The 24,355-nt window shown below is 41.0% G+C and overlaps 2 protein-coding genes and 1 long non-coding RNA gene across 3 annotated transcripts in view; 1 reads left to right on the plus strand and 2 right to left on the minus strand.

Annotated features, from left to right (window-relative positions):
- Positions 1–977: 977 nt before the first annotated feature.
- kcne4 (potassium voltage-gated channel, Isk-related family, member 4) lies at positions 978–3,135 on the minus strand. Its single transcript, XM_071471910.1, has 2 exons — positions 3,064–3,135; positions 978–2,449 (listed from the first exon to the last, which is right to left on the minus strand). Exon 2 carries the CDS (start codon positions 2,430–2,432, stop codon positions 1,917–1,919), a length of 516 nt encoding a protein of 171 aa, XP_071328011.1. The 5' UTR covers positions 2,433–2,449; positions 3,064–3,135; the 3' UTR covers positions 978–1,916.
- LOC139614559 (uncharacterized) lies at positions 2,204–4,124 on the plus strand. Its single transcript, XR_011687077.1, has 2 exons — positions 2,204–2,342; positions 3,118–4,124. It is a non-coding gene; the product is annotated as an uncharacterized lncRNA (long non-coding RNA).
- A 991-nt stretch (positions 4,125–5,115) lies between these two features.
- acsl3a (acyl-CoA synthetase long chain family member 3a) overlaps positions 5,116–24,355 on the minus strand; it is a 33,912-nt gene continuing 14,672 nt past the window's right edge. Inside the window, exons 5-15 of the mRNA XM_071471783.1 lie at positions 24,070–24,208; positions 19,351–19,501; positions 17,892–18,015; positions 16,735–16,806; positions 12,222–12,361; positions 11,903–12,075; positions 9,998–10,072; positions 8,671–8,862; positions 8,119–8,233; positions 6,987–7,144; positions 5,116–6,886 (exon numbers count right to left, since the gene is read on the minus strand). Coding sequence (XP_071327884.1) covers positions 6,729–6,886; positions 6,987–7,144; positions 8,119–8,233; positions 8,671–8,862; positions 9,998–10,072; positions 11,903–12,075; positions 12,222–12,361; positions 16,735–16,806; positions 17,892–18,015; positions 19,351–19,501; positions 24,070–24,208 — 1,497 coding nt within the window. The 3' untranslated portion in view covers positions 5,116–6,728. The remainder of the gene's footprint in view (positions 6,887–6,986; positions 7,145–8,118; positions 8,234–8,670; positions 8,863–9,997; positions 10,073–11,902; positions 12,076–12,221; positions 12,362–16,734; positions 16,807–17,891; positions 18,016–19,350; positions 19,502–24,069; positions 24,209–24,355) is intronic.

Below are 24,355 nucleotides of genomic sequence, written 5' to 3' on the forward strand. Positions count from 1 at the left end.
ATTAAGGAAAAAGTCTTCTGAGGTACAACAATATATTTAGTGACCATGTAGCTGATTTCCTGCTACCTGTTCGAGTCCTTTCAATGCACAAAGATTTGTTTACAAAGCTGCAAAGTGAGAATGAAATCCCTTCACACACACAAGCAACCTCGACCCCTGCCGACACCTTTGAGCCAATCAGAGCCGTTACTCTGTTGATACATGTGCGTCATAAAATCTATGTGTGTATTTCCTCTTGCTTATGCTGGTGTGGCGAGCTGTCACTGCAGTGGCTCGTGGACCTGAGAGCCTGCGGCTGCTGATGTTTGTGTGTGAATGTGTGTGTGTGTGTGTGTGTGTGTGTGTGTGTGTGTGTGTGGTAGAGGCAGGGTTAAGTCACACAGCAGAGAGAAAACACATCGGAGCTTTGTCTTAGAGGAACAGAAAACCTGAAGCTGCCAGGTGTTTTTCCTTTTCTTTTTGTTTTTGATTTTTTCTTTTTAATCTTAAAGAGAAGAGAAAAGCCTCAGTGGCTCTTTGCTGTCTGCTGGTCTTCTATCAACATGTGATAATCAAGTCTAATATCACCGGTGACTGAAAAATATTACCTGCTTTAGGCTTTTTAATCACCACAAAAAGTTTAGGCATTGTCAGTTTGAAACATGGGGACATAATTGGGATAACTGGGACATAGCCTGCTCCAAAAAGAGACAGGTTTAGCTGAAGATATGCATAAGAAAGCAGAGCTATGTTGGACTGGTGGTACTCTTTAGTTATTATCTGCTATATTCTGCATTATTCTAATAATCTAATGTAGGATATCTCTAAACATAACAATAATAATAATAATAAATAATAACAATAGACTTACCCTTTCCCTCATTTCATCTTTCTTTCATCTTCCATATTAGTAGCAACCACCCAGTAACCACTACAAGACTGCCCCCCACTGGTGGTTTATCATAGTGCAACACAAAAAAAGAGGAAATCAAAGCTGGTCTCAGGTCAGAAATATTCATTTTTTTATACAAAGATTCCATCTTAAATTAAGCCTTACAGGGTGACAAATACAAACCATATGTACAGTGCATAGCTTTCTTCAAGTAAACCTACTACATCATCATCGTCATCATCATCATCATCATCATCATCATCTGTGTCTGAACACAGTGTCCATTATCAAGCTACAACAAATACATTTTAGTTTCTTTCAAGTGGGTTCCAGGTACATTTCAATACTCAAGACCGTGTTGGCAAGAGCGAGTCAAGTTCAGTCCAAACAGCCAAACAGCCAGTCCCTCACTCAGTCCACTGCAGGGTGAGTCATCAGCCCAAACCAGAGAGAGGTGGTCCTCAGTGTGGCAGGGAGGGGTCACCACCAAAATGAGCCAAAGTCATAGTTGTACAATAAAATACTGAAGTACTATAGTTATAATATGTTTCATTTTACTGGGTAGCACAGAGCCTTTTATTGTTTTCGCTATAGTGTGTGTGTGTTGACCTGGTTGGTGAGCTGCAGCATACAGTTGTCCCTGCAGGGATAAATAAAGTTGTACTGAATTGAGCTGAACTATTACATTCACTACGTATGGATTGATATATAAGTTATAAGTTATAAATTATCCCAACATATAACATATAAAAAAGCCCAGTGTGGTCAGAAGCTTCAGTCTCACCACTGTTATTTTATCATTTAATCTGAAGACTGTAAAGTAACTAAAAAGTTCCAAAAGGCCACATGTGGTCAAGACTAAGATCGAAAACATTTCGCCTTGACCACAAAGTCCTGTGACTGTGTCCAGGAGATCATATCATGATATTCTTGATTTCGGAGGGGGGGTTGTGGTAAATAGAGGATTGATGGTTGGGCAGTTTGGGCCTCAGTGACCTCCTGGTCTTCTCTCCAGGTGATGTGACACCGTCTCTCCGGGCGGAGCTCAGCCTGAGTCGTCTCCGCTGTTCTCGGACCCGGCCTTCGTGCTCTCCTCCGGCCCCTCCGCCGTGCCGCTGTCCGACTCCTCCTCTATGGCCAAGCGTGTGTCCGCGGAGGAGCACAGGGAGCTGATGCTGCTCAGCTCCGTGCACAGCGCGCACGCCAGCGGGGAGGGGAGGTGTCCCGGGTGGGTGCCGTGGTTCCCGCAGAAAGGCAGGGACACCTCCACCGAGCGCAGGCCGGTGACGGCGGCGGGGAAGGTGAGGCTGTGCTTCTTGGGCAGCGCGCCCCACTCCCGCTGCTCCTCCTCATGCACCAGGCGTGTGAAGACGTTGATCCTCCTCTTCTCCCTCCTCTTGGAGCGGAAGTAGCCGAGCATTATACCGCAGAGGAAGACTCCGTAGAAAGACATGACTATCAGGATGTACAGGTACGCGTTCCCGTCGCTTTTGTCCGCCTGGGAGTTCACGCTGCTCGGTGTGTGTTTGTGTGATGCTGTGGAGTTTTCCAGATGCTCCATGTTTTCTTGACGGGGCGCTGAAAATGAAGCAGAAGTACATCCAGAGTTATGGGGTTTCTTTCACTTTTACGCACGCTTTACGCACAGGGATGGGAGTTGTTGTACAAGTTAACACAGAGTGATGAAACACTATGAAAACACATGTAGACTCATTTTACACCCTCAGCTGTGAGGTTACTGACAAAATAATGTTTCCAGCCTCTCCATGTGTAACTGATGATGAGGTTTCATCACCATAAGCAAAACTTTAAAAAGCTATAAAACATGGCCATCGCAAAGGAAAGCGAATATAATACAAGCTGGTGTTAATCAGTGCTACTAGAATATTCTGAAAATGACAGCTAATGCAAACAGTGAATGGCTTGTTGCACATTTTTAAAATGCAGCTTTAAATGACAGTTTATTCTGAAATTTCCATGTTTACTTAAATGTTGTTTTACACATTTAAGAAGATTTTATTGAGTTTATTTTGAAGTTTTATCTTATCTCTTAATTTGGTATTTTGTACTTTTTTGTTGAAGAAAAACACTTTCAGTAGTTTAGAAAAATTAAAAAAGTTTATACAAAAGGAACTAGTTCATATAAACCAGTGATAACAGTCTGTAAACAGTGTGCTGATCTGTCAACTTACCAAACTGAAGAGTTAAGTCTCATGTGAACCTTTTTGGCTTGTATCTTCTTGCAGCTCTTGTGGAGTTTGGCCGCACTAAGACGTGGATGAAGATATTTATACAGGGACCCTGGATGGTCATCATGAGTCATGTGATGGGGACTGATTGTAAGATGAGTCCTGTGGCTATGGAAGCCCTGAAGGGACCTTATGTTAGTAAAATAAATAAATAAAATAACTAATTTAGAAAAAAAACTACTACTATCTGTTAAGATTATTGAAACCTCTTGGGGGTTCTTAGGAAAGCATCAAATACCCAGGAGTATATTAGACTTACTGATTTTCTGAAGAATTACATCATCTCTAGAGTCCAACACAGAGTCCTGAGGGGTTGTGATGGAAAAATACATTTAAGAAGAAGCTGGTGAGTGTATTGGTCCTAAAGTCAATTTCTATGCATGTGAACCTAACGCCCATGAATAAAGTCATACAAAGGAAGGATGGAAATGACACACTACCATCAAAAAGTAATTAGATCTTACAGTAAACTCACCACTGCACATACCACCCGCGTAGGACCGACGCAGAGAGACACACAATGATTCCACGAGGGAAACTGTGTCTGTACCAAGAAATATTCTGATTACAAGTCTGAAGGGAAATGTATTTTAGTTTCCAGCAGAAGTAGAGTCAGATCTTTTACTTATGTCAAAATAAAAGTCCTGCATCCAAAATGATAATTAAAGAAAAGTTAATTAGGCAAATTGAAACTGCTCATTCCTCTGTAACTGAAATATTAATATCCATTAAATAATTAGACTGTTTATACTTGTGTAGGCAGAATTTTAGCTGCTACCACTGAGCAAACAGGTGTTTACACATCCAGCAGCTGTAAAGAAACATTGTCATTCAGCTGGAGTTGTGTTTGTGGCACCTGGCAAATGTACTTTAAATATTCATTGTCTGTTTTTGTTCTGTGTCAGCTCCTCAGGCAAATATTCATATTACGATCAATTTGGCAGAATTTCACTGAGAATGATCATTTTTCTACATTAAATTTTCACTGGGAAAAAATAAATAAATATATATATATATATATATATATATATATATATATATATATATATATATATATATATATATATATATTTTTTTTTTTTCCCAGTGAAAATAAAAAAAAAAAAAAAAATATATATATATATATATATATTTTTTTTCAGAACAGAAATCACATTATCATCATTTATATATATATATATATATAAATGATGATATATATATATATATATATATATATATATATAAATATATAAATGATGATAATGTGATTTCTGTTCGAAAAAAAAAATAAAAATAAATATATATATATATATATATATATATATATATATATATATATATATAAATGATGATAATGTGATTTCTGTTGGGTCTCTACCAAATAAGCATGTTTTTTTTAATATATCTGGATGAATTGTTTTTAGCTTTCAGCACAGCAGAATCCTGTTCGTTAAAGCTAGGATTTTGGAAGCAGCATAGGTTTATTATCCAGCCAATTAGCACAAGCAGCACTAACTGTGTGTTGTCTTTTCTTCTTGGTACTACAGAAAACAAAGCTATTAAAGAAGTAAAGATGGTTTACAGTCATTTAAGTTAGCATTTGATTCATGTTCATGAGTTTTTGCGATGATATGGGAGGCACTTTCTCTTCCTTATAAAAATATTATTTCCAAATGACTGATTTAATTCAATAGTCTGACTGAACTGCACCCTGGAGAGGCCTGACAGCACTGAGAATTCACACCTCCACACTAATGACTGGTGAGCATCAGTGGTTAAATTGGATTAGGTTCCTGTCAGTCGTTACCATTATCGAATCAGTGAAGGCTGATTTCACTCTTTAACTGGTGAGCAGACGTAAATAAACGTCATCATCTGTCTGCTTTCTCGTCACATCAGGTTCACATCTCGTGAAGCTGATATGCCGAAGACAAAAGAATTAATGTGCTCAGTTTGATTCATTTGACTTGGTAATTGAGGCACAAATATTAAACAATGAAACACTCCTGCATGTAGACCAAACACAATCTTTATTTACTTCATTTGAGTATCTTCAAAAGGCAAATCACAAATAAATAGCTGGATGCACTTATGTTACAAGGCAGGCTCTCGGTGCAGAGAGGGAGTGGAGCTCCTAGGCTGGTCTACGATGATACAGTTTAAGTTAAAATAGAGAAGCTAGACATGTGCTTCCTCTGCTGATCACAGCTCCACCTGCAGAGATTATATACACTTCAGGAGAAACATGGAATTAAAAATCAGTCAGGAATTAGAAAGGCGTGACTCAGAATCACAAGAAAAGGCAACAAGTGCCGCACAGTGAGGGGATGCCGGGTCCGTGCTTGTGCCGTGTATGGACATAATCAGTCACACACTCTGTCACACTCGTGCAGATGACTAAAAGATATGCCACAAAGCTGCAGCAAACTGGTAAAGAAAGTCCTGCAAAATAAATGTTGGCTACACACACAGAAGTTGCACTTGTAGGAATGTGCTCATTTTTCCAACTGGTGGTTTTATTTAAATCCTATCTGTAATCAACTGCCTTACTTGGACTGAAATGATATATTTTCAGATTGCACTATGATTCATCAAACACGACAATGATTACACAGTAATTTCATCTGTAATACAAGCAAGTCAATGTGCATTCTTGTGCGCACTGCGGTCTGTACAGCACGTAGAAAAGTATAATCTATCTTTGTAGGAAAATTCAATAGACTAAACAACAGTGCATCTTTGTTTCTTTTCTTGTTAGGAGCATTTTTTCTTCCTAAAAAAGGAGCAACAGTGTCATTGTTAATAATGAAAAAATAAAAATCATTAGACCAGATATGGTCTCAGTATTTTTCACCAACCTGCTCTCATTTGCCCTCAAATGACTTTGTGCTTTTTGCTCAAGATGTGCTGATGAGAGAGACGTCCCGCGAGCGGGGGCGTCAAAGTCTGACTGTGGGTGGCAGAAAAAATAAACCTTTGACAGAACTCAAAACATGTTATATTAAAAAATGAAAAAATAAAAGAAACAAAAGAATTAACCATCTCCTGACCTGCAGGAGAGGCCATGTTTTAAAAGAGGCGTTGTTGAGACTGGGAGAAGAGACATGACAACTTGAAGTAAAAGGAAAAAAAAAATGGAAAGGGAAGTGTTAGAGACCATCACAACCAAATCGACTCATTGGTGAGCACAAAGCAACAAGGCCGACCTGAGCTTCTGCTGTGGGAGTCAAGAGTTCAACAGACGACATCAGCTAACACACACATCTGTTTCATAACTCACATCTGGAACTATAAGATCTCCACAGAGAGGTCACACACCTGGATGAAAAAAAGGGGAGAAGGCAGCAGTGGACAGGGATTTTTTTTTTTTCAGCCTGACTTTAGTTACAAATTCAAGCAAAAGCATCTTCCACAGTGGAACAGGTTCAAATGTGCACAGTAAAGGGGAAAACTGCAGCATCTTTGTTTAAGATCTTATGAACATTAATATTTGACCACAGATTCGTGTCACTGTGGCTTTTTCAACGATGGAGTAGAAAAGAGAGGGAGGGGGTGAGAGAGGATGTTTCTGAGTCAAGTGTTGGTCTGTGCTTTGAGAATGAACAATGAGGTGCTGGTCCTCGCTGTTATTTTCCACCGTACATTCTCTCAATGTCATCCTGGTAATGTGTTTTCAGCTCCTTGCGCTTGAGCTTGAATGCATCAGTCACTAATCCTGTCTCAGGGGTCCAGGGGTCTGGGCTCAGGCGGATTTTGCGAGGAATCTCAAAGCGCTCTAGCTGGGCTGCAACAGAGGTGAAATGATGGAGGGATGTTCAGAGCCTCAAGCTGTTTCTGTCCGACATGTCACTCAACCACTGATCATTTCTGTGAGCCCGTCTTACCTGAGAGTGCAGCTTCAGTGATGACCTTGAGGACCAGCTCCTCAATGGCCTTGCTGTTGCACAGCTCCTCCCATGAGCCTCGGATGCTGTACTGGTCGGCCAGAGCCTGCAGCTGCTTCTGATTGGGCACCACAAAGCCAATCACATATGTCTCATCACTGCAGAGAGAGCAGGGGAGGGGAGGCGGGATGTCGAAGTGAATTAAAAAGTAGTTAGAGGTACCCTGGTTGGCACAAACATGAGCAACTATCAATTCTTCACCGAGTGAGATATTTAGTCTTATAAGGAAATGCAGAACGTCTGAACAGAGAGCGAACAGATCGCAACAGTATCTGCTGCACTATGACACAGAACCAAACAAATATCTGAGGCAGATAAGTCAGTGAAGCCAAACAAGTTGCTTTCCAATGCTTTCAAATGGAGCAGGAGGCACCAGCACCTTCAGAACCAGTACCTTTAGCATTCAGCTGAAGCTGTGTTTCCTGCCAGCAGTCAGCATTGCTGCCACCTGTTGATCAGTAAAAGGCTGTAGTGTGAAACCACAGGAGGAAAAGAACCTTTACTCTATTTAGTTCTTGTCACACAAAAGGCTGGTGTTATTCATCAAGTTGCCTGATAAAAGTATTTCCTTTTATTTTACTGTTTCCGGGGTGTACTCCAAACCTCTGTTCCCTAATCTCACATCTGTCAAATGTTTTAACTTGCTGACAACAGAAAACATTTCAAGGCTGCTTCATTGCTTCTGCAGTGTATCCTCTTTCACTGACACTTCTCTAGAAGCACCGCAGTTATGTAATAGTTATTGTCAAGCAGCAGCTTGACACTAAGCTTTTCCCTGAAGATGTCACAGAGGATAAAAGACCTTGCTGTGGAAGGTCGGTTCCATGGTTTCCGCTGTAAATGGCCACAGGCTGTTGATACACACAGGGTTGTGGTTTGATGAGCAGTGAGACTGAATAATTAAGTACATTTAGCAATTTGCTAAAAGAGGCTAAAAAGCTTGGCAATTTGGTGTGAGAAGAAGCTACTTCAGCTGGTTTTCTCGCATCCAAGTGAAGACATAAACAAGCGTCAGCAGCATCGCAGCTGGATTTCATGATGCAGATGTTGACACATGCAGTGAAATACACACCTGTTGGCATAGGCACAGATGTTGTCGACCAGCGAGCAGTTCTTCAACATGGCCTCCACCTTTCCTAGGGAGACGTACTCTCCCGCCTGCAGCTTCACCAAGTCTTTTTTACGATCTGGAAACACACCAGAGACAGCTGCTTGAAACAACATGTGTGTCCATCTTTAAGTGTGGATGTGTGTGTGTATATATCTTTAAGGGAGGAAGCTGGGGGAAGAACCCATTTTCCAGTGGACTGCTTAGATCTGTCTGGTTCCATCTAGATAAGACAGAGAAGTTGGGGGTTCTGGTTGACTGAAGTAAACAGGAATGTGGAGTGTTTTCGAGAAATGAGGTAAAATGTGATTTGTGAAATAGTTTCCTGCCAGACTGATGGATGGAAGTGGAGCAGAGAGGTTGTCTGGATAAAATCCAGGAATTTGGGGCAGTGTTTATTATTTTTACTTTTCTGATGCATCTGAAGCAGGATTATTATCTGCACCCACCAAACCATATACGTTCACTCTAACTCAAACACCCACTTATTTAATTTATCCATCCAACTTTCCTCACCGATTATCTTGAGGCAGCCATCTTCGTGAAACTCTCCGATGTCTCCTGTGCAGAACCACCGCTGGCCGTTCTCACCCACGAAGAAGTCCTCTTGGTTTTTGGCCTCGTTCTTGTAGTATCCCATGGTTACGTTCGGTCCACCAATCAGAATCTCTCCTCTGGGATGTGGCTTGTCTGTGCTCCGATAACCACCTGAAAGCAGGGTTCAACATCAGCGGATGCGAAGTCAAATGAAAAGCGCAATAAAACGAACATTCAACTCTCCTGATACTGCATCATAATATTTTTTATTTTTGCAGATAAAAACCTGACAGCATGTTTACTCTAGACTCTATTTCTGCTCTACAAGCCAAGCAGGCAATAAAGTCAACTTGATAAGGATCAAGATTAAACAGAGCGCAATAAAAATGAGTTATGATGCCTTTCGTAAAAAGATGGAAGTTGTACAGGAGAGAAAAGTGGCGTGTTTTCCTTACAAGGTTATGGAGCAGCTACAGTGATCTCTCTTCATCTATCTGGCCTGGAAAATGTGGGAATGAATGGTGGACGGATGAATAAACTCAGGAAAGTGTTTATGTGTGTGTGCACTTAAATAGCACTTTTCTAGTCTTATCGACCACTCAAAGTGCTTTAGACCACATGCCATATTCACCCATTCACACATGCATTAATATATTGATCTCGGAAATCAATCCACCGCTTGCAGTTCCAGCTGAACGGATCCTGACTCAGTCTAAAAAAATGTGTTCACATCACCCCGGTCTTAGCATCTCCACACTGGCAGCCCGTTTATTTTAGGATTGGTTTTTAAATTCTTTGAATTACTTGTAAGGATGTAAAGTTGAAAACCAGAGGAGACGGGGCCTTTGCTGTCAGGGCCCCTGAACTCTGGGACAACCTGCAAAGAGGAGACCAGACTCTCAGGGTCTTTTATTTCACTTCTTAAGACACATTTTCAAGTTTTATGTTTGACTCATGTGAAGCACTTTATTACTTGTATTGAAAGGTGCTATATAAATAAAGTATTGTTATTATTATTATTATGATTATTATTTTACACCTATATACATTCATACACTGATAGAAGACAGGAGGACCCGGGGATCGAACCACCGACCTTCTGATTACTGCCCCAGAATGAGATGACTCACAAGATAGAAAAGCAAAGGACAGATGCATGTCCCTGTGAATCCATCGGACATTGTGTATTTCATCATGAATTTTCCGTGTGTGTGTGTGTGTGTGTGTGTGTGTGTGTGTGTGTGTGTGTGTGTGTGTGTGTGTGTGTGTGTGTGTGTGTGTGTGTGTGTGTGTGTGTGTCACTCACCCTCCACCCAGTCTTTGAGCTTTATCTCACAGCAGACCAGCGGCCCTCCCACTCTCCCAGTGCTGTAATCCCACACTAGAACAGACAACACATGCACACACAAACACATGATCAGGAAGCACGCTAGCATCAAGGCATGACATTTATTACCATAGCAACATGACCTCACTTGTTCCCTCGCCATGGAAACCCCATCCCAAAGGAATATCCACAAAACAGCATTTTCCTGGCTCAAATGGCCACAGCGGAGAGCCGGGCAGTGGGCCACTCCGTTGGTTTTTGTCTGCCTGGGAAAGGCCGCAAGGATTTCCATTGTTTGACAAATGTGTTGGCAATGAAACGCAACTGATCAGCTGCACAGTTCAAAACAGATGATCGGGACAGAAACCACCACCAGAGATATGAGCATCACTCTTCTATCCACATTCTTAAGAGATACAGAAATGATTTCCCAGTTTACCACAAGCTGTGAGGAATGTCTGCATTTGTATTTATTTATTTATTGTATTCCTTCATTTTGGGAGTTTCACAACAGGCTGAAAACCTGATGCTAACTGGGTTCTCAGAGAACAATGACTTATTGCCAGTGTTGATTTTTCCACTGCATCCTCTTTATCAAAACAGATAACCGACTCCCCTCTTTGTTGACTACAACCCACGCACAATATATCTCCTTATTATTTCTCTCCCATCAAATTTCCCATCCCTGCCGTAAATACCCGCCCTCCCCTCTTCAAGTCCTCCCCCTGTTTTTATCTCTGCTCACAGGTTGTGGAAACTCCATCGTTTTCTTACAGGTTGTGGAAACTTCCCACAATTACTCAACATTTTGCATCTTTTCCAGTTAATTAATCTTTATTGTGGGAAATGTACAATTTTAATTCAACCGTATCAGTTGTTACTATTGATATATTACTGTCCCACTGAGTTATTGCACAGAAACATGACTCCAGCCATGCTGGCAGCTGTGACATTGGCAAACCAGTGCTAAAGCTAAATGCTAATATCAGCATGCTAACATGCTCCAAATATAAATGATAACATGATGATGTTTAGCAGATATAATGTTTATCATGGTCACATCATCTTTGTTTAGCATGTTAGCATGCTAACACTTTCTAATATGCACTAAACACAAAGAACAGCTGAAGATGGTGGTGATGTCAAATATAATTTTCAGATATTTGGTTAAAGCCCAGAGCTGTTAAAGTTCATCCTGAGGGGAACATGAACGGTTGGAACAGATTTCATGACCATCTGTTCAATAGTTGTCGAGACATTTCACTAAAAGTCACAAATGTCACAAATGTGGTCGAAAGGAAAAGTCAGAGAATCCCTTTGTTTGGATTCATCCTCTGGGGATCATGAATATCAACAAAGTTTAATCAAAGTCCATGTTTCAGTCTGGACCAAAGTTGTCTGACCAACATTGAGCCCGTCGCCTGCATGACTTATCTTCAGTCTTTAATTCTAACATTATTTGGTTTATTTTATGCTTTTTTTGAACAACAAAACAGTATATGTACACTCACTCTCTCACTTCCTAGTCCCATTTTTTTTTTTTTTTTGCCTTTTTCCAGGGAGAATCAAATCATTCTGTTCATATCTGGGCAAAACCAGTGACACTGTCTCATAGTCCAGTGATCTTTAATGTCCCGCTCTGTCTGCATACAAAAACAAAAGTCAAGCCTTAAAGATGCAGAGAGCTCTGTGTTGTTCTTACTATCAGAGATGGTGGAGATTCAGGTATTTCATATTGTCTCTAACCGTCATCTAGAATTCACACAACCATTGTTATAAACTGGAAGCTGCAGCATTTGAAGCTCAGAGTCAGTTTTGAATGTCATTATATGTATTATTTTATTTCTACATATATACAGTATGTTTCCAGTCACTCCTGCTTACGTTCGCTGATGGTTCCAGCTCCACAAGTCTCCGTCAGGCCGTATCCCTGACCCACTGGGCAGCAGAAACACACATTCATGAAACGCTGTGTGGCCGCGGAGAGCGGCGCTCCTCCAGACAACAAGACTCGCGTCCGACCTCCCAGCAGAGATCGAACTTTCCTGAACACCAGCCTGGATGGACGGATGGAGGATGGAGGATATATGAGAATGGATTTGAAAAGAAACATGCTTTTCTACTGGTTTAGGAAATTCTCTAACTTTAAAAAACTCTTGAAGACTCTCTCTGATAAAAATGCACCTGTATCAACTCTACATACCTGTCACATAGAGGTGTGCTGTATCCTTTGGTGAACTGCTCCAGCTTGTAGTTGTAAGCCAGAATGAAGAGAGTACGCTGGACGTAACTCATCTCCTCAACTTTGGTCATCACGTTCTTATAGATGCGATCCATGATCTCCTGGAGTCGGGAAGGGGGACAGGGACGGATGTGAGACAGAGAGAAGGAGAGAAATGAATAAATAAGAGAAAACTGTAAAAACAGCAGAGGCAAAAGTTAAGATGCAGGGGAAGACAAAGAGTGAGAGATAAGATAAAGAAGAGGGATGACTCAGAGATAAACTGCCAGACTCGGGTGAGATACGGTGAGAAATTTGGTCTGTAAATGTGAAAAGATACAAGTTTAAAAGATGTGAGGTATTGCCACTACAGCTCCCAACATGTGGCCCAACCAGAGCTCTGACACCTTGAAGTGTCTGAACCTAAGTCATTTGGTTCTTTTATATTCAGGGATTTTTTGTTGTTTGCATATTTTTTATGGGGATGGTAAAAAAATTTGAAAGGGAAACTACAAGAAACTGAAATTAGATCTGTCGTCACAGTTCTGGCACTATTAATTATGATCCCATCTCACTGCACTTAAAGATTTTTTAAATTCACTGTTGTATATGCCTGTTATTATATTATTATAATTCAAATTTCAGTGAGCCAGGGCTCAGAAAAAAACAGAACATTTACACAACAGCTGTCTCCTGATACAACAAGTCCACACAACAAGTCCAGCACAATGTGGAACACATATGTGTTCTTAAGTTTTGGTTGCATAACAGCAAGGCTTCCCCAATGGATTACACAGAATGAGTGACCTACAAAACCAGAGGGAAACGAGTGTGTTCCACAAGAGTTAAAGAAAAAAGTGAAAAACAGAACGGAGGTCAGCTTCTTCGACCTGTAGGAGTAAAAACAATAGAGTCAGGAAAAGGACAATTAATGGAAAAAGACTGTAAAAGAATAAGCGAGTGGGAAAATTCAGTGAGAAAAACAAGAAGCTCCGTTAAGTACAGAAAAATGACTGGATCATTAAAGTTGCGTTAATCAATCATTAATCAGAAAGAAGACACAGAGCCACTGTTCAGTCATAAGTTTAACACCCTGCCTCACCTGAAATCACCTGGCATCCTATTAACCACACCCAGGAAGTTAGATAACCCCACCCTTTTGGCCTCCAAAGCCCTTTCCCTCCAAACCACCAAGGACAGAGAGAACCACTGTGAGCTGAAGAACTTTTATTTTATTTAGTTAATATTATAACAGTTATTTTGTCAGCATTTTATTCTTGAATAGCTTTCGAAAGTTTTTTTTTTTTGTATAACATTACGTTAGACTCTGTTTAATATAATGAAGACGAAGGAAATACAGAGATGGTGGAGGCATAAATGAAGTAAGTAGAAGTAATGTCAGCTTGATTTATTTCATTATTGTTAGTGCTAACATTTTAAGTTGAAATATAATTGTACTTATTTTGTCTTTATGTATTTTGATATCTCTCATGTACAGAGAAAATCATCCATCCATCCATCAGAGCATCTTTAATTGTGACATAAATTGTTGGAAAAGCTTTTGGATCCTGTGTCTAAATGTGCTCTCAGTATCAGATGTTCAGTGAGCCAACACCTCCACCTTCACTGTAGTTTTACAGCCACTGTATATCGTTAGATTCTGGTTGTAATGAAACTACAGCCTACTCCTTATCAAGATCAAGCAGACACACAGTAACATCAGCATTCGTTGAAGTTCAACATTCACTCTCATTTAAACTCTGTTCTGGTTTCTCTTTTGTAGCTGGATGCTTGAAATTTGTCACAAGACACTTAATAACTCTGGTTAATGCTGGGGGTGTAAAACAGGGGGTTTAACTGAGCTTTTATTTGCTTGAAATGGCTGTTGAATGTGAATGACGGTGAGTTGCAGAGTAATTGACAATATATATACAGCAGTTATGAAGGTTTGAGTGGATTTTTTTTTTTTTTTGGCTCAGTTTTCTTAGTCTGGAATAAAGTGGAAGAAATGAACTGGTGCTGGGAACAGGAACATAAATCAAAGCGGTTCGTATTATTTTGAGCCCTGGCTACATCCCAGTTGCATTCATGACAGTGAAGATGACCGAAACGCACATATCAAGAACTCTTCATCATCCAAAGCAGAGTGTCGTCAAAAGTTGGACTCATAGTTAAGTGGGGAAAAGGGCACAAAGAACAAAAAACAATAAAAACCAGCTGCTCCCTGTGGGTGTACATGTGTGTGTGTGTGTGTGTGTGTGTGTGTGTGTGTGTGAAGCTAATGCAGTGAGAGAGGAAGTGGACACAGGATTCATGCAGCAGCCAGTTGTCATATCACAGCAAACAATTTGTATGCGTGTTAGTGTGCGTGTGTGCGTGTGTGCGTGTGTCGTGGGGAGAACCACATGGGGCTTTCTCACGTTCTGTTTACAGCTGTGAATGGTTCCAGACACTGGGGCCCTCTGACCTTTACACTACGACCACTGGGAGATGAGGGGGGTGGAGGGAGGGGGTGGGGTGGGGTGGGGTGGGGTGGGGCTCTGCTCATGGTGTGAGAGACGGAGAGAATACAGCAGTCGAGGCGTATTGTCTGGCTAACATGAGCAATGGTCATATAATGTCCTCTTGTCAGGGGCTTAGTCATTTCAAATTTCCTCATGGAAATGATTCACTTTTTTTTCTTTACAATGCAATTTAACATATTTCTAATGCAAAACACGACAGTGATGTGTTGCACAGAGAGTTTATAGCTGTTGCTAATTTTCAACTCTTGTGCCTAGTTTAGGGCTTTACATGCACAGTGTAATTAGTCAGTTTTCATCAACATAAAACCACAATATAGACTAGAATAGGATAGAATAGAATAAATAGTCCTTTAATAGTCCCACACTCAGGAAATATGCAGTGACACTACAAGAAAGAAAAACTGCAAGACATCAGTAAGAATACTTAAATAGATGTTAATTTAATATGTACAATTTGATATTTACAAAACTTTATAAAACAGCAGAATATGAGGTATATTGCGCAGATGGTGTGTGTTGCTTATTGCACATTATTGCACATAGTGAGTCTGTGAGCTCCCGGTGTGTGTGTGTGTGATCTACTGAGTGCAGTGATTGTTGTACAGCAGCAGGAAGGAAAGAGCTGCGGTATCTCTCCTTCGTACACTGTGGGTGCAGCAGCCTGTCACTGAAGGAGCTGCTCAGTGCTCTCAGAGTGTCCCGCGTGGGGTGGGAGATGTTTTCCAACAGGGATGATAGCTTAGCCACCAATCGCCTGTCGCCCACTACCTCCAGCAGAACAGAGCTGACCTCTGGCCGATCACTATCACTTCATTACAGCGTCATCACAGGAGCAGTTTGTACGAGCTTCGACTTTGAGCTAATAAAAAGTGGAAAAGTGACTTTACCTGAACTTTAACTCATGTGTCACAAAGTGTAGAAAACCAGCTAGCTAAATGGGGCTAACAGACTAGCTAGAATAGATCACAATAATCACTCTCCTTTTACCCCTGTTTTGGTCTCTTTGCTTTAAACTGCTCCACTATGTTCACAAGCTAGTTGCTAACTTTGTCCATTTACTGTTTGGTGCTGGGCGTTTTGGTGTTCATTCGGTCTTTAGAGCTTTTTTTTGCAGAAAGCAGTTGCATGATGCTGGAAATGATCCGAGCATTAAGACTGAGTCAAATGCTGTGTGGTGTAAATCTAAAACAATGAGCTGAAAGATGCTAACATGCACTGTAGAGTTCAAAGAAACTGCAGTTGTGTGGTCACTCTGTTGGTTTGTGACTACAAGCACAACCTTTCACACACACATAGTTTATTTTATGGATTATTCATATTAATTCTAGTAATTTTTATCCTTATATGTTTGAGAGCAATGATCCAGGCTGTGCAGAGACCCTATTAGATTAAATTCTTGGTAACACCCCGACTGCAAACGATCACTTGTCAGCTCACACTGTGTGCCCTACTTTTTGTTTCCTCAAACTGTAAACTCCCTCTAAAACTAATAAAGCATTTAAGCAGGGTGGAACGCCCGCTCAGCTCTTTCATTGACTAAATAAACACTGCCATGCTAGGTTAAGCCCATTCTGGCGTCATCGCTGCTGAGATGGATTAATATTTAAAATATACCTCAAAAACAAGAAGGACCAGCCAACCTCAAATATCCCATTTTAATTCCAGAGAGTCTAATAAAGAGCACCATCAGCCAGCAGCAGGAGGTAGAGGGTATTTACATCACAGTCAGTCCAGAGTCAGCAGATCCGGCAGATCCAGGCCTGCTGGACTCTGTCACTGCCACTCCACGGCTGGACTATGAACAAAGACAGAGTGGCCAGAGATGGAGGCCAAACCCAAGCCAACAGCAATGCTTGAAACACATACTTAAGAAACGATGACTCAATGAGAGATGCTGCAAACGTTAAGGCTTCTCAGACATGATACTGTATAGTGCATAGTGGTGTGTTGAGTGTACTGTCGTGACGTACCGGAACGGCCGCCATCAGGGTGGGCTGCAGGATGCTGGTATCTCCCTTACTTCCTTTCTTGATCTTGGTTGACTGTGGGTGGGAAAAAGAGCCAACATCAGAGCAATGATTATTTGAATGTGAAATCTACTGATTCTTTCTCAATCTTTTGAATCATGTGCAATAAAAACAATGTACGTATTTATCATTTAATTTGCTGGTGTTCACCATAAGGACAGACACCAGTTTCATACTGTGTAGGATTTGACATGGTGCAGTGCAACAGTGGTATTAGGTGTATAACACATGAATGGAGGCTGTGTCTTCAATGCTCTCTATAAATAATATTTCATCCACAGTATTTTACTTTGCAACCACTGCTCACATTTTGATGAAGCCTGACCTCAGTGAGAATCACATGGCTGGTGCTGACTGTTGTCATGTTCATTTCGAGCTACAGTTCACATAAGCAGCTGAGTATCATCTGAGATTTTTCAATATTGGTGCCAATGCAATACCTCACTTTTGTTACCAGTCCCAAAATGTTTCTGTAGTTCTATAAAACTCCTTATTTTATTCATACATGTAACAAACACACCTCTAAAACACATCGGTATTAAAGGAATAGTTTGACATCTTAGGAAATACACTTACTTCCTAGTTAGCTAGTTGCATAATACTTAGGTTAGCTTAGCATAGAGACTGCAAACAGGGGTAACAGCTAGCCTTACTCTAGCCTGATTTATGCAATGAAAAGCAACCAGAAACAGTCTGGCACATAAAGCAAACGAGTTGTAACCTGCTAATTACTGAGCTTTAGAGCCACTGGCAGGTGGAATTTATACCTTTTGGACAGAAACCCCGGTTTTAAGCTTTATGCTAAGCTAAGCTAACCGATAGCTGACTTCAGCTACATATGTAGTGTACAGACATGAGAGTGAATAATTGTATTTCCCAAAATTTCAAGCTATTCCTTTAAAACAAGCAACCACAAGAACAAAATGAGCAAAGTCACGGTTTGATACAACTTTGCGTCCTCCACGGTTTTCCATACTCAGCTCTAGCTATACAACATATGTTAAGCACGATGTAATTTGCCAAATCAGAAAGAAGAAAAGAAGAAGAAGAAAGTTAAAGTTTGACATGAGATGATCAGTGCTGTTTGAGTGTTACTTTACCTGGTCAGCGAGGGTCTGAGGTGAGGAGTAGCCGATTCTACAGCCATGGGAAATACATACGAGCTCTGCACTGAGCTCCAGTACGTGGGCGAGAGGCAGGTAGCCGATGTAGGTGTCCTCCTCACTGCGAACACAAAGACACTCTTAAAAACACTCTGTGCATACAGGCTGAGATTTACACAGTTGTATTAAGTAGGAAAGTCATAAGCCTTAGGAAAGCTTTAGGGAGCCCTCTGACCTCCATCCTTCACTCTGCCTCCCTTCCTTGAAGTTTTTCTCCTCCGCTCTTACTCAGCAAACTCCCTCTCTTCTGCATTTCCTCTCATTCCCCAGAGAGACGAGTCTCTTTTTAATGTAAATACTTGTGTTGTATGATGGCGCTGGCTGACTATGACTTGTGCACGTGCTCAGCTGACATGGAAGCCCCGACCAAGACGTTAGCACAAATGTGCATTAGGCATTTTTTTATTTAAACCCAGTCCTATCGCACAATCTTAAAGCCGACAACATAAAACCAGTGACGGCGGAGATTAGTCTAGGAGGAGAGTTGGAAACAGCAGATATGAGGAAATTAATGTCCTCACTGTGCTGATATAATGCAATTTAAACAGCTTGTCTCCTCTTGAGATACACTGGGGAGCCATAAACAGATTTAGGTGCATACGGCATCCTGCTCTGTCTTTATAGAAATAAATGTCAGTGGAGTATGACCGTTGGATGGGAGGTTGGTTTAGACTAGCAGTTCAACATTTTGGGAAACACTTATTCGCTGTCTCTCTGAGAGCTGAATGAAAAGATACCGCTGTCACATCTGTATGCTACTGAGAAGCTACAGCCAGCAGCTGGTTAGTTTAGCTCTGCCTTTCTCAAAGCTCTTGTGGGCTGAGAGTAGATTTGTTAAAATATCACGTTTTAAATTTTGTGTTTTGCAAACTGTCTGCAAGTGACCAAAAATCCTAGAGGTAGCAAGTAGCATTTATGTGTTGTTTTCAATATTAAGTCCCTTTGCATGTAAATTTAAGGTTGTTTTGCAGTGTATTTGGACTTATGGCAATGCTTAAGTACAAACATTTCGCAACACTACCTACTCAATTATGTTTTTTGTTTATGTCAAAAATGACGAGCTAACTGTTAGCTTGCCCTGGGATCCAGTTCTCAGCAGCCCATTAACTATCAAACATGCAGGCTTAAGACCAGGTCAATTAAAAGGAAATCAAATGAAACCTCCAACATAACGGACGCAACAGGCAAAGTGCAACGTCTTGATGCGGGTCGGTGATATTTAAAAGTCTGTAAGTGAACTAGATCACAAACACAAGACATTGCTGGAAATGTGCTGCATGTTTTCAGCCTTCCTATACAAACAGGAAAAAGTACTCAAATGTTCCTCATTACACATTTCCCAGGTTGGAATATACAGAATGGTTCATCTGTTTCCTCGTGGGCTTGTGGTACGTACCACAGGTTAGGTATCCGCTCAGCCATCCCTGTGATGCCGGCGATGATGTTGCTATGGGAGATCATGACTCCCTTTGGTATGCCCGTGGATCCGCTGGTGTACATGATGACTGCAATGTCTGAAGGCAGCGGCTGCTTGCGCTCACGTGCGGCTGTAACGTGAACAGAGGAAACACACATACATGCACAATCACACATGTGAGCTGAACATGACAGGACTGTATAAGAGTAATTGGCTTTTAACACGACTCTGTGATTTGTGTAAGTTGCATTTATATACTAACTGACCACACACACACACACACACACACACACACACACTAAATTGTAACAGCCGTGCCTAAAATTGCCTCCATGTTTACACGCTGCTCACACAGACTCATTCTTGGAATAAAAGCCTCTGCTGCATTCGCTCCATGTGAGCAGGACAAACGTGCCCAGTGCTGTGGGAGTCAGAGGCCATGGAAATATTTAAAAGTATCTATAATTTTTGTTATAAGTTTGTAAAAGTTCAAACACACGGATAAAAAATAGTCAACTGTCATATTAAACAATCAGGCCCCTCTTTGCACAATGAAGCGTTTGTATAAAAACATTATCTCTACTCCTTTACTCCTCTCATCTGTCTCTCACAATTTTTCTTTCTTCTTCTTTATCTCTTGCTCTTCTCAGTCTTTCCTCTTTAATCTTGGTCTTTATTTTCTCTTATCAGGACTTCAGTGGTGGCGCTGTTAATCCAGACCCGGCTGTCATCTCAGTGTGCGTGCATCAGTCACGGTGCTGAATTGGCCAATTACATATATGAAAGTGTAGTTACTTTATCTACCAGTTTATTTCTACTGTTTACCTCATGATCATTGTGACAAAAGATCCAATAATAACTGCTGTGATAACTTTCCAGAGTCTTAAAATCTATTGAGTGTTTATAAACTGTGCAGTGTGTAGTGATTTAACATTTTTTTATTGCATTCATCTATTTAATTCTGTTCTTCTTTGTCTTGTGTTTGTTGTTTGTTTTTTCTGTTTTCTTTTGTCTCACCTACAATTTTGTCACATTGAATTTATCTGTATGAATATTCAGTCAGTTAGGAAATCGACTGATTACAAACATGGAACAGTAACACTATCAGAAGGATGGGGCTCTGCTGGTGCAGAATAAAGGGGAGGGGATTCGTTGTCTTTGTTCAACTGTATCTGTGATTTATTACATCCTGTATGATTTTAAATGCCAATAAAAAGACCTTCGATAAATGCATTAATCTGTGACTTCGTGTATTTTACTTGTACATTCTCCACCGTTGCAGCCCTGTGCACTGTTTTAACGCATGGCAGTTTTTAGTGCCAATTCCTGCTTATTTTAAAACTGACCTGAAATGAAGTAGTTTCATGAGTGGGAGTGACAGAATTATCAGTATTAGACAGTTACAAAAATCATTACAGGTTCAACTTTCTTGCCAGACAATGCTGCCTTGTTTAGCTGGAGCCCGCTGTGCCACTGGCCTGGCTCTGCAGAGCGCTGCAGGGATGACATATTTTTCTAGGCCAACCCGGAAGTTAGCGTCACTCTGGTTCCCTCGAGAAAAAGCCAATAGGATTTTTCCATTGTCTTTTGTTTTACTGCAGAAAATAAACTCTGTGACAAACAACAGATTATGATGCTGACATGTTTTGTTCAGCAGGATAATCTTCACAAATTACAACACTTTATGATTTTTCAAGCCTAAATACAATCACCGGAAGTAAAAAGCTAATTTTAAACGACTAAACTTCCAACTTGTAGTTTGATTTAGCTCTGACCTCTTCTACAAAAGCCTTTCCTCTTAGAAAGTTAGTAGTAATTTGCAAAAGCATGAGTATAAACTGTGAAGGTGGACTGGTGAGTTGACCGGTTTTTGTGTTGGGACTGATGACGTTTAACGTCCCCGACAACATCTGTAGTCTCCTTTAACCACTTGTCAGCAAGCAGTCTTTTTTAACAGACATAACTTAAAGAAAAAACTTAAAGAAATTATAACTGGGGTTTTTACTCATGCATTTTATGTTGCAGAATAGAAGGTGAAAATGTCTTTACTGCAGACCTCATTTCAGCCATCTATCCATAAACTCATTTAAAAAACCCAGAGATTTCAGTTGGTCGGGGTTATTTGCTAACTGATTTCCAGGTTTCAGGACTCATTCCTGCAGCACTATTCAAATGAACAAGCTTAAGTTGGATTTAACACAGCCTAAGGGAGAGCACTAAGATGGCTTCCCTTTTTCCCATAATTCCTGTAGATGCTATTGCATGAAGTATCTATTGAGGCTTACAATCTAGACCTAAACTTAAGACCAAGAAAGTATGTGGTGGATTTTTCTTGAAATCAAAGAATGCATAACTAGGAGACAGTTGAAAAGATACAAGACCAGAGAGCACAGGGGGATGAGTCCCGTGCCCTCTGGTCCAGGACTCCTACAGTCTGAATAAATAAGTAAAGTCCAAATCAGTTTAAAGGGGGAAACAAAACCAGTTGGTGGTTTGCTGGTCTAGCTGCAGTGAACTGTGGGAAATGAGAGACTGGTCTTGTTTTTTCACTCTGCAGAACTAGGACATCTGAGCACAGCGGGCCCCGAAAACCCAAACAGAGGATGAAGGGAGCCATGATGAAGAGGAAGGGAGTCTCAAGCACATTAGAGTCTCTCCTTTCGCTTCCCGCTTACTCGGATACGAGGCGTGTAGGAGTGTGTTCTCTGAGAGCTGATGTCATGCGAAGTTAACAGTATTATGTGTAAACATGACCCTCCCCGATATCCCAGTGCTCCATCCTCCCCTCCTAAACCTACTTCCTTCCCACTTTATCTGCACACGACACTGCCAGCTTCTCCTGTTTTGGGTCAGTCGGTTCATGGGGGCCACAATAAAACAGTGCGAGGGGGTAGAGTGGACCCATCCAATGCACTAACTGAATAAGCATTGTATCAACCTTTAATCTAACACAGATGTCAGCACTTCCTCATTCACATGACCTAATGGCTTTGATACCAATCTGCCCCCACCCTACCCCTGACCCCAAGAAAAACCCCATCCCATTTAGAGTGGGACTATCTGTCACCAAGTTTTAAACTATGCCACTAAAACAAGGGAGATGCACAAGATAGCTTTTGATGGAAAAGGTCTTCCAAGGCACAATCTAAATATCTTTAAGGTCACAATTAACTTGATTTCTATTGATTTCATTCTTCATCTTCCTTACAGTCATTCATCGCACAACTTGTTTTGCTACACTACTCCCTGCTGGAGATCACAGTACAGCATCAGGTTTTATATTGTAAGTATTTGGACTAAAAGTATACAATATGCGAGATGTGAGAATGATCCATTTCATTGTTTTTCCAATAAATAAATACTCATTTTACTACTATGTTGTTTATGAAAAAAAAAACCCACAGTACTTGTTCAAAGGATCAAAACATCAATAGAAAAATTTCTAAATACACTAACGCAGTATAATCTTTATTTTTTGGTAAAAGTTCAACACAAATCAGGGTCATTTTTCAAGATAAATGACCCAAAAGACCCCATGACCCCAGGTTCATCACAGGTTTGTCCAAGTGGCACCTAAAAGGTGTTTTTGGAAACGTGCTCTCCAACAATCTAGTATTGCAGCACTCGGTGGCTCACCTGGTACAGCACGTACCATTAAGGCTTAGTCCTAACCACGGCGGCCCGGGGTTCGAGTCCGACCCACTGCTCTTTGCCGCATGTCATCCCCTCTCTCTCTCCCCAACTTTCCTGTCTCTCTCACTGTACCTATAAATTAAAGGCCTAAAAAGCCAAAAAAAATCATTTAAAAAAGAGTGGTCAAAATCAGAACCAGCAGAGAGATGTCCTGACTTTTAGTCCCTAATGAGGACGACAGCACAGAAACGGGCCTCTCCTCAGACTCCGGTCATCTCAATATCCTCAACCTCCTCGGCCTCACTGCTGCTTTTCAAACCATCAACCACACCATTTTTTCTCTTCAACCTTAAATCCTACCTCCCAGTACTGCCCTCTCGTGGCTGAAGTCATAACCCACAGACAGGAAACAGTCCATCAGCATCAATAACTGCACCTTTTCCACATCTCTTCTGTCCCAGGGCGTCCCCCAGGGTTCACTGCTCGGTCCTCTCCTGTTCACTCTCTACATGCTCCCCTTTGGTAACACCCTCACTCATTATGGTCTCCTTTTATGTTACTATACCACTGATGTCCAGCTCTAAATATATACCAAATCCACTGTAATAGGAACTCATTCCAATGCCTAAATTAAATTATATCATGGATGCAAGCCAATAACACTGATGAGATCACCAAGGGTTATTTTCTCAGACTTTACAAAGTACATTCAAAGCCACAGAAAATATCATAAAACTATTTTATTACTCATGATGAACAAACTGAACTTGTGTCAACCCACTTTACAGATGTGTTTTAAATGGTAAAAGCAGCTTCGGTGTTTATTCACTTTAAGTCGGGTGCCTTGGTTTTACCTTCTGGATTTTGTGATGGACAGGTTGCATCGTTAAGGACATCACGAGACACTAAATGTTCTGCAATTAAACTGTTTGATGCAGGTAAGAGACGACATGTTAGTGAAGTTTTAAAACAACACCATGATAGAGTGGGAGCTCCTCAAGTCTCATGAACTACACAACCCATTATATGAAAATATAAATCAGTAAAAGTCATACACAGGCTTACCATTCTCAGACCTGGCCCCCAGTTTCTGAACAGCAGCCATGTTGTGGACGCTGATGCCACGTGGATACCCGGGCCATGAAGTTGGTGTGTTATCCACTACAATGATATGCTGCAGCCTTGGAACTTCTATTAGGATAGCCTGACTCACACACACACACACACACACACACACACGCACGCACACACACACACACACACGCACACACACACACACACACACACACACACACACACACACACACACACACACACACACACAGACACACATAGACAGACACACACATAA

Source organism: Trachinotus anak, unplaced genomic scaffold (genome assembly GCF_046630095.1).
Source record: "Trachinotus anak isolate AG129_WGS33_773 ecotype Australia unplaced genomic scaffold, CSIRO_AGI_Tana_v1 ptg000034l, whole genome shotgun sequence".
Classification (NCBI taxonomy): Eukaryota; Metazoa; Chordata; class Actinopteri; order Carangiformes; family Carangidae; genus Trachinotus; species Trachinotus anak.

What these genes read in the sequence shown, in the direction of transcription:
- kcne4 (XM_071471910.1), bottom strand. Translation starts at nt 2,432, where the DNA reads ATGGAGCATCTGGAAAACTCCACAGCATCACACAAACACACACCGAGC.